The 10,464-nt window shown below is 56.3% G+C and overlaps 1 protein-coding gene across 1 annotated transcript; it reads left to right on the forward strand.

The window, feature by feature from the left end:
* Nucleotides 1–531: 531 nt before the first annotated feature.
* Nucleotides 532–5,388, forward strand: Fgf3 (fibroblast growth factor 3). Its single transcript, XM_004654246.2, is given in 4 exon segments — nt 532–751; nt 2,475–2,578; nt 4,682–4,954; nt 4,956–5,388. Coding segments are annotated over 4 exon segments (645 nt in total). The 3' UTR covers nt 5,004–5,388.
* Nucleotides 5,389–10,464: the final 5,076 nt, after the last annotated feature.

The raw sequence follows: 10,464 nt of genomic DNA on the forward strand, positions 1-10,464 counted from the left end.
ACGCGGTGCTCGCGGGAAGCGGAGCGGAGCTCGACGGCTTCCCTCCCGAGCGCGGTGCGCGCGAGGCACCCAGCCCGGACCGCCGAGCCTTTTGTTGCAGAAGGTGCTGTCTGAGCTAACAGAAATTCACCGCTCCTGGCTGGAAATTAAAGGCTTGCTCTCTCTCTCTCTCTCCTCTCCCTTTCTTATCTCTCCCCCCGTTTTCTCTCGTCTCCTCTCGGTCTCCCCCTCTCCTTCCTCTCTGCGCCTCTTGTCCCTTGTTTATCTCCTCTATTTCTCCTTTTTATCTCTCTCCGCTCTCCTCTTCCTTTCTCCTGTCTCTCTCCTTTTTATCTCTCTCTCTTTCTCTCTCTGCCCCTCTTTTCTCTCCAGTCTCTTTTTCCCTCCCTTCCTCCCTCCCTCCGCTCCCCCCACCCCCGCCCAGCCGCCGTGGGCCCCGCCTGGCCGCGAGTGCGCTCTCCGCTCCGCGCCTTCCATGCGCTGCGCGCGGGCCTGCAGCCGCCGCCGCCGCGGGGCGGGCGCGATGCCAGGATGGGCCTGATCTGGCTCCTGCTGCTCAGCCTGCTGGAACCCGGCTGGCCCGCGACGGGCCCCGGGGCCAGGCTGCGGCGGGATGCGGGCGGCCGCGGCGGCGTCTACGAACACCTCGGCGGGGCGCCCCGGCGCCGCAAGCTCTACTGCGCCACCAAGTACCACCTCCAGCTCCACCCGAGCGGCCGCGTGAACGGCAGCCTGGAGAACAGCGCCTACAGTGAGTCGGGGCGCGCGGGGTGCGGAGCTGGGGAAGGGGCGCGCGGGACCTGGGCACCGCGCGAGCAGGACCGGGTTGCGGGCGGGGTAGGTGGTGGGGGGGACCCGTTCTAAGAGGATGCCTCGGGCTGTAGCCATCTGGCCGGGTCAGCCGCCTCCGGGCTCGCTCCCCAAGGAGACGCATGCTGGGCGACTCCTGTGCGTTTGGAGCTTCTGACAAGTTTCAGCTCTGCATGTTGGAGGAAAAGCTCTAGATCAGGCATTCGCCAGCAACCCCCCCCCTTTTTTTTTTATTAATCCCGGTGACTTCATCCCTATGCCCAGGTTACAGAGATGCGGTTCGCCTTTCCCTGGCTCGCAGTGGGAGTCCCTCACCCTGGCCCCCACCCCGAGATGGGCACCCCGCCACAGCCGAGTGGGAGCAGAGGGGTTCTAGTCACGAGCACCCAGGGGCGGCCGTCTGGGTCTGAGGGAAGCACACCCTCACACATCTGCCCGGTCCCGGGGCGCGCGGCTGCATGAGCTGGGCCCGGGATCCCATCAGGCTGGGCTCCCCTGGCCGCGCGCGGCCACCCGGTTCCGCGCAGAGCGTGGGAGTGAGTCCGGACGGCCTCCGCTCTCCTCCCGCCCCGAGCGCAGGAAGCCGTGCGGTGGGTTCGGGCGGCGGCGGGAAACCGCAGCTTCCTCGTGGAGAGCCTCAGTCCTGCGAGGGCGTCTTTGGGGAAGCATGGTGGGGACCAGCTGTCGCCATGGGGCCCGGGGGGGGGGGGCAATATTCCTCTCACTCCGCCCACCTCTCCAAATCCAGTCTACCCTCACCCCCCACCCCCACCTTCATGGGGCGTCCAAACTTCCTGATGCTAACTAATCGGGGCTCCCCGGAGGTAGAAGAGGGGCGTTTTCACAGCCGCCCCCATGTGGGCAGTTCCGCGCCGCCCGGGATCCCACCCAGTCTGGGCTGCACCTCCACCCACCTCTAAAAACAAGCAGTCTGCACCCCTCCACCCTCCTGGGCTTGCGCAAAGCCCCGGTGGATCCCGGTTACCGGGACGACGCAGGATGCACGGAGGGCTCCTGACGTAGACCCCCTAGGATGGGTTTACTGGGTGATAATGGCCTTACTCAGAAGCTTTATTGCAAACCCACCCACTAGAAGCATTCTTTCCCCCATCAGGAAAGACGCTGGGAGAGTTAACTTTTATCCCTGCCCTGGGCCTGGGTGAACCCCGGCCCGCTTCGACATCCAAGGCTCTTCTGTTTGGGACCACTCTCCCCCACTCAGCCCGTGTGGGAGTACCGGGATGGCTCCCTGTCTTCACCAAGAGCTCCAGTCCCTCCTCTGGGCCCTCTGAGGGGCAGGGCTCCGTCTGCTCACTGTTGTGTGGTGTGGGACAAGTCAGTTGACTTTTCCATCATAGCGTCCTGCTTGATGAGATCTGAAAGCGGTGCTCGGGGAACGAAGCTCAAATGAGCAAAGCCGCCAGTGGTGCATTTGCGCCCATGGCGCTGGAAGAGGCAGCCGAACAGCCAGCAGCCGATCACTTCTCGGTGTCCTCCCCAGTCCTCTGTCCCTAACCGAACTTCAGCTCCTCCACCACCTGCTGGGAGTGGCTGCTCTCCCCCATCCGCTCCTGAATTTGGGCGGGGCTTCCAGAAGGCCAGCCTCTCTCAGCCTGAGTTCTGAGCAGGTTAGGGGAGTGATAAGTCTTCCCCACTCTTCCCAGGTATCCTTGAGATTACAGCGGTGGAGGTGGGCGTAGTGGCCATCAAGGGACTCTTCTCCGGGCGGTACCTGGCCATGAACAAGAGGGGTCGACTCTACGCTTCGGTGAGTCCACTATGTGTGAAGGGGCATAAGTCATAAATTGCTTTGCTTGGAAGTCATGCCAGATCCACACTGGTCAGAACCCTGGGCTGGCGAGTCCATGCCCTGCACTATTACATGATTCTACGTGAAGAGCTTGTATTGTGGCTCTTGAAAGAAAGGGGATGAAAATGCTCCCTTCCAACTTGTCACCAGTCACTGTCACCTGTCTCTGAAGATCATGGGGTTGGAGGTATGAGGAGACAGGGGCAAAATATCCCTCCAACTTTCATGAAGATTAATGACTCAAGCCAGCCTGAGGGAGTCGTAGCAGAAGACCTGTGAGTTGACAGCCCTGGAAGTTAGGGTGACCCATGTCCCAAGCCACAGCAGTCCTGACCCAGGTCGTGTCCTTCACGTCATCCAAATGGGTCACATGATCCTGTGGGCATCAGGGACACAGAATCACATGTGCAGCTGGGAAGGCAGCTGCTGCCCGCCATGGGCAAGGACAGGATGTCTGCCCTCGAACATCCTGGATGGCACAGCCGAAGGAGCAGCTCCCAGAACTGTCACTATCCCATCTGGCTGATGGGGGACATTCCTGCCTTTTCCTGCTTCCAGAAAGGCACATTTATGGAGGCCAGGGAAGGACCGACATCAGGCCCCCTCCTCGATCCCTCTTCCTCTCAGTGAACCTGGGGGCTCAGTGTTTTACTTGGCTGACCAGGGAGCCCCAACAACCCTCCTGTCTCATCTCTCCTCAGTGTGAAGATGGGGATTACTGGCCTCCAAAACCATGCTTGCATTTTAACATAGGTGCTGGGGGTGGAACTCACGTCCTCATACTTGCATAGCAAGCTGCTGAGGCAGCTCCCCTGATTTCCAGAGCTTCTTTTGAGCAGGGCTGGCGCTTTCCCAAGCCCTCTGACCCTGTATCCCCAGTACAAGCGACCGCAGCTGACTTTGTAACCCAAAACTGACACCCTTCCCCCAGACCCTGCTCTTACTGTTTTTTTGTTTTGTTTTGTTTCTGTCGCTCTTCTCCTTGGCCTGTCATGGCAGCTCAGACCGCCCTGACCCCATAGGCCTCCTGTCCTGAAGGGGCACATCATGGGGCCAGCGCTCAGGGTTGACACAGGAGTGCAAAGCAAAGGCCTGCACAGACCTAGGGGACCCCAGTGGGTCGGAGCTCACCTGTGGCTTCCCCCCCCCCCCCAAGGGTAGACAGCCCTGGCTTTGGAGGAGGAGGGAACACTGAGACCAGAATGGCCTAGCCAAGCCGCCCCCTTGAACCACCAACTTGCCTCTCAGAGTTCTTCCCAGAGACCTGTCCCTGGGCTGGCTGATGGCCTGCTTGGCCCTCCTCCTGCTATTGCATCTCAAGGGCCAGCGGTCAGTGGGCCCTCCCACCTCCCTTCAGAGTTAGACCTCAGCGCCAACACCCCTGGCACAGAGCAGCTCAGCAAGACTCTCCCTTCCGGCCTCAGCTGTGACTCCAGCCAACACTCGTTCAAGCGAGGGTGGTCTGGGACCCCTGAAGAGCTCTCCTCCTCGCAGCCCCACGCCCAGTCCACAGAAGCGCTCGCTCTATCCCTCACCCCTTTTGCTCCCAGAGGCCAGCACCATATCACAGGTGCTGCTGGAGTCACCAGCTTAAAGGCTGGCTACCCAGCCTTCTAGTGGGAGGGAAGGTGTTGGGATGTCCACGCAGGCCAGATGGAATGAGCTAGTCCATAGCTGCACCAGCCTTCTCTTTCCCTCCACTGAGGATGATCCTTGCAGAAGCCCTGAGACCGGGTGACAGGCCTGCAGCTTCTCGTTCCTCTAGCCAGGTGACAACCCCACATCCACTATCCATGCACAACACCCTGCCATCCATTAGCCTATCCACCCATGCGCCCGCCCATCCATCCACTCAGCGTCTCCCGTGCACCAGGCCCTGAGCCCAGCACAAGCTACAGAAAAGGAAAAGCCGCTCTTATAGATGGCTTAGGTGGGTGGGGGGGCTTACCAGTCTTGGGAAAGGATGGGCTGGCTGGTATGGGCAGCTGAACCAGATCACTGTGGAGCAGGGAGCTGTCCTACCACCTGACCCCCCACTTGACCATGGCCTCTGCCCCACAGGAGCACTACAGCGCCGAGTGTGAGTTTGTGGAACGCATCCACGAGCTGGGCTACAACACCTATGCCTCTCGCCTTTACCGCACAGCGCCTGGAGGGCCCGGCGCACGGCGCCAGCCTGGGGCCCAGAGACCATGGTACGTGTCTGTGAATGGCAAGGGTCGGCCACGCAGGGGCTTCAAGACCCGCCGCACACAGAAGTCCTCGCTCTTCCTGCCCCGTGTGCTGGGCCACAAGGAGCACGAGATGGTGCGGCTACTGCAGAGTGGCCAGCCATGGCCCCCCCAGGGAGGGTAGCCAGCCCCCGTGGCAGCAGCGGAAGTAACCTGGAGACCACAGTGCCGTGGAGGACTCCCTCACCCGCAGGACTGGCTGGGGCCTGAGTGGCCACCATCGGATCTTCACCCAGGATACTGTGTGGCAGATGCTCAGAACCAGCAGCCCATCCGGCAAATCGCACCCCTGCCTCTGGGGTGGGTACTGTTTAGGGGGCCAGTGGAAGCTGAGTTCCCTTTGGCGCCCTCGAACAAGATTGAATAGGAGCCACAGTCCAGCCCCGGGGGGAGGACTGTCCAAAGGCAAGGTGTGAAGTTGGCTTGGGGAGTCATGGAGGCGTTCTGCAGCCCAAGGTGTGGCCCCGCCCACGGCGGAGCATCTTGACATTGCTTGAGAATGGGCAGCACAGGGCTCTCTGTAACGGGACGATTAAAATATTTTATTCCACCTTGCTAAGTGAGAGCTGGAATGGGGGCTGAGGAGACCTTGTTGCTCTGACTGGGACCATCTGCTCTAAGGACACAGGCTGCATCCTGAGAAGTGGCTGAGGTGGAGCTTAACTCCCAGGATTTGGAAAGTTGCAGAGGTTTCAAACCAATAGGTGGTTTGTGTGGTGAGAAGAATATTGTGTGTGTGTGTGGCGTTCTTAGCTTTGCAAATATCCACCAATGCGTGCATGGAAGAGGGTGTTTGTGTATTCCTGAGAGGATGAGCGTGTCTAAGGCATTGTGTGTTTGGGGGGGGGGGGTCCTGTGTGTGTATGGTGTGTGTGCGTGTGTATGCACACAAAGCAGTTTACTTTGTTATAGAATCCCAAAGTCCCACTGTGTATTAGCTACTTGTGATAAATATCTGACATAAAGCAATTTAAGTAGCTGGGCGTGGTGGTGCACGCCTTTAATCCCAGCACTCAGGAGGCAGAGGTAGGAGGATCGCCAGGAGTTCGAGGCCACCCTGAGACTACATAGTGAATTCCAGGTTGGCCTGAGCTAGAGTGAAACCCTACCTTGAAAAACCAATTAAAAGGTGGGGGGGCAATTAATGGGAGGAAGGGTTTATTTCGGGCAGGTGTGGAGGTGGGAGTGTCACCTGTGGCACAAGTCCCCTCCCTCCACTTCTCTGCAGAGCCCCGGGCTCCAAGGAGAAGATCCCAGAGGTACCACGGTTCACATGGGTGTGCGGGCTGAAGGAATCCGCCCAGCACAGGAGGAGGCAGTGTGGGACATGATGAAAATCTTAGCGCAGAGCCGCCCTGAGCAGCAGGGTGCAACAGGTGTCCCCCAGGCCTGGGGACGCCACTTCAGTATGCTGTCTCTCTCTTCCTTTAGTGTCCCATGCTGGGTCACCTGCAGCAGCCCCTGGAAAGATGGGGTGGTGCCAGCAGCGGCTGGCAGCTCTGAGTCAGTCCTTGACCCTGGGCTGGAGTGGCTCTGGGTTAAGAGACAGGCAGGATTTGAACTACATCCTTCCAAGCTCATATACTGACCACCTGACCCCTTGTGATCTCATTTAGAAGAAACTGTCAGATAGGAGAATCCATTACATGATGTCACACTGGCGGTAGGGCAGGCACCAATCCCAAACTGACTAATGTCCTCATGGAAAGGGGACATTTAGGCACAGGGGACGCAACAGGAGAAACTCACCACTATAGGTGTCCTGCCCAGTGAAACTTTTTGTGGGCATGGCCACATCAGAATGAGGCTTCCACCACCAAGGGCCCCTGTCTGAGGGCCAGGCAGAAGACAGTCTCCTGGGAACCCTCAGAAGGAGCCTATCCCACCAACACCTGACCTTAGACTTCTGGCCTCCAAGCCTGTGATAGAGATTTCTGGTATTTAAGGTACCCAGTCTGTTACTTGGGTTTGTTTATATCTGTGCGTGTGATTTTTTTTCGTCTTCTGCAGTGGTCAGGATGGGACCATAGGTCTTGCGTCTGCTCTGCAGGCACTCTGTCAAAGGGCTGTGATCCTGTGGGTCTGACCTTTGTGCTTCAGCAGACTCCCACCCCCCCGCAAATGAGTGCCAGGATATTGGCCTCTGTAAAGCCCTAGAGGGATGAAAACCCCACTTCTGCTATATGTGGGTATAAAGGCAGATCATGCCCTGGGCTCCAAATCACCCGAGCTCCTGGAAGGTGAGAGGATGCCAATCTCAGGGTGGCATTGCATGGAAGCTATGCTTCTTTCCAGACTGGGGTGAGGACACAGCCTTGTCTCTGCTGCCTGCCCACTGGCTATCATGGGGGCATGAGTGGACAGTGGCTGGCTCTGTGCCAGGAGCCCTCAGAGCCAGGGGAGCCCAGAAGGAACCTGCTAAGTGTAAGAACGTAAAGCTGTGGCAGACACTGAGAAACGGGGCGGCGTGCTCCCAACAGCACGCATCTGGACCAGGTGCAACCACAGGACCCACTGGATTCTTGAGAGTACCACCGAAAGAACTAGAAGCAGGGACACAGGCCAACATTTACACACCCAGCCTCCCAGTGGCTCCCAGAGGGGTGCAACCAGTGTTCCTGCACATGATGAAAGCATTAATCCGGCTGGGTGTGGTGGTGCACACACACCCCTTTACTCCCGGCACAGGAGGGAGGAGGACTGCCGTGAGTTCAAGGCCAGCCTGGGACTACAGAGTGAGGCTTTTTTTTTTTTAAAGGGGGGGGGTTAGCTAGAGAGATGGCTTAGCGGTTAAGCACTTGCCTGTGAAGCCTAAGGACCCCAGTTTGAGGCTCGATTCCTCAGGACCCACGTTAGCCAGATGCACAAGGGGGCGCACGCATCTGGAGTTCGTTTGCAGTGGCTGGAAGCCCTGGCGCGCCCATTCTCTCTTGCTCTCTCTGTCTCTTTCTCTCTCTCTCTGTCACTTTCAAACATATATATGTTACTCATCCTAGAAAAGGAAGCAAATTCTGACATGTCTCAACACGGACAGACCCTGAGGACAGGATACTGAGTGTCATAGACACAGGTGATGTCTGAGTCCCTTTCTATGGTGAAAGTCTTCATCTCATCCTTTGATTCAAATCCGTAGCAACAGGAAGGATATGGTGCCAGGGCTGCGAGTCAGTGTGGATGGGGCAGAATTGCAGCTGGGGGAGTTCTGGGCAGGGATGGTGCCTGGCACTGTGAGAGTGCTGAATGCCACGAAACTGTTCACCAGGTGTTCAGCTTTTGGACACTTCAGGCGTCCTGAGGTTGAAATGCAATATTCCCAGCAGTGACCAGAAGTGGTTGGTTGACAGTGTTGGAGGGACTCAATCAACACTACTGAATAAGGGTTGAGGATGTGACTCAGCTGCAGTGCTTGCCTGCCGTGCTCCAAGCCCTGGCTTCCATACTAAGCACTGCATAATCGGGGTGTGGTAGCACATACCTACAATGCCAGCACTTGAGAGGTAAAGACAGAGGAATCAGGAGTTTAAGGTTATCCTTAGCTACATAGTGAGCTTGAGGCTACACTGGACTACATGAGTTTCTGTCTCAAAAATAAGTAAACAGGGCTGGAAGGATGGCTTAGTGGTTAAGGCATTTGCCTACAAAGTCAAAGGACGCAGGTTCAATTCCCCAGGGCCCACGTGAGCTAGATGCACAAGGGGGCAAATGCATCTGGAGTTTGTTTGCAGTGGCTGGAGGCCCCCGGTGTGCCCATTCTCTCCCTCCCTCCCTCTCTCTCTCTTTCTCTCTTCCCCTATTTCTCTGTCAAATAAATTAAAATATTTAAATAAATAAATAAATCTGGGCATGGTTGTGCATAGTTTTAATCCCAACACTTGGGAGGCAGAGATAGGAGGATTGCTGTGAGTTCGAGGCCAGCCTGAGACTTCATAGTGAATTCCAGGTCAAAAATAAATAAATAAAACACACACACACACAGAGGCTGGAGAAATGGCTCCATGGCTAAAAGAGGCTGGAGTTCGGATCCCCAGCACCCATGCAAAGCTGCACACAGTGTGTCTGTCATCTGTGCCTACAGCAGGGGAAGAGACAAAGGAGTTCACAGGCCAGCTAGCCTAGCCCTATGGCAAACGAGGGCCTGTATTCAGTAAGATGAAAGGCGAGTCCGACAACCTAAGGTTGTCCTCTTACCTTCACACATGTGCATGGCACACCCGTGCACACAAGCATTGTACACACATGCGCGCACACAGCAAAGAAAGTTTGCTGAAGCCTTCAAGACCCAGAAGTAGGAGGATCTCTGTGAGTTCGAGACCAGCCTGGGACTACAGAGTGAAAAACCTACCACAAAAAAAAAAAAAAAAAAAAAGTTTGCTGGAGAAAGCCAAAAGAGAAAAATACTTTAGGAGTGGCCAACAGGTCCCCTGACTGACTAGGCAACCTCCAAGCACTCCGGTCACATGCTGAATGGAACCGGGCAGATAGGCATGCTGGGTAGAAAAAGCCAAGGCAGTGTGGGCTCCTCAGTCTTGGCCCCTTCTGCTGGGGCCCAGGGCCAGCCTCTGTCACTCCTTGGCCTTCGTTTCCTCTTCTGTCAAGGGAGGCTCCAACAGGGGCCTTAGGGTGGCTTGAGAAAACCATTGTGGGCTCTGAGAGGATGGAGGGTCCATTTTTGAAAGAAGGATTCATTTTTGTTATTTTTTATTTTTTATTTTTTGTGTTTTTTTTTTTTTGAGGTAGGGTCTCGCTCTGGCCCAGGCTGACCTGGAATTCACTATGTAGTCTCAGGGTGGCCTCAACCTCAATGGCACTCCTCCTACCTCTGCCTCCCTAGTGCTGGGATTAAATGCATGCGTCACTACGCCTGGCTAGAAGGATCCATTTCTTAGCAGTAACTGTGTACATAAATAAACACATGTGTCTAGCTCTCAATAGTTCAGAACAGCATTGTAACTCCACCCATCTAAACATCAGCCCATCTAGTTACCCCTCCCTCCCTTCAATCCTTTCTTCCTCCAATCTGCCTATCAGCCTATCCAGCATCCACCTACCCATACACACATCTATCTGTCCATTGGCCTGTCCATCCTTGTCAGCTCTAGCCAAATGCCCCCTGTCCTCGTCTATCATGGGGGCAGGTCAGGGGCTCTAAAACAGCAGCTCAGAAGCAGAACCCTAGCTTGGGAAAGCTGGGGCTCCCTGTATGAGGCCCAAAAGGACAGGTCCATCGGAAATAAGCTCACTGGTTGTCAGTGGCCTCTACTGCTCACGGATAACACTCTGACAAGAGTGGCTTTGGGGCAACCCCAGGATGTGGGCAAGTCTGGGCTAAAGAGAAGGCAGGATGGGAAGAGGGTACACTGTATCCTGGTCTCCTTGGCTGGGTGTTTGAGATCCTGTGTGATAGGGCTCAAAACACCATCAGTCTCTCTTTATTTTGATGTCATGATCTTTTCTTCTTATTGTGATGGTCTTGTGTAGATAGTGTCAGGCACTGTGAGGTCATGGATATCCAAGCCATTTTGTCTGGGGGGAGCACGTTGTAAGGAGTCCTACCCTTCCTTTGGCTCCTACATTCTTTCCGCCACCTCTTCTGCAATAAACCCCTGAGCCTTG

Source organism: Jaculus jaculus, chromosome 1 (genome assembly GCF_020740685.1).
Source record: "Jaculus jaculus isolate mJacJac1 chromosome 1, mJacJac1.mat.Y.cur, whole genome shotgun sequence".
NCBI lineage: Eukaryota > Metazoa > Chordata > Mammalia > Rodentia > Dipodidae > Jaculus > Jaculus jaculus.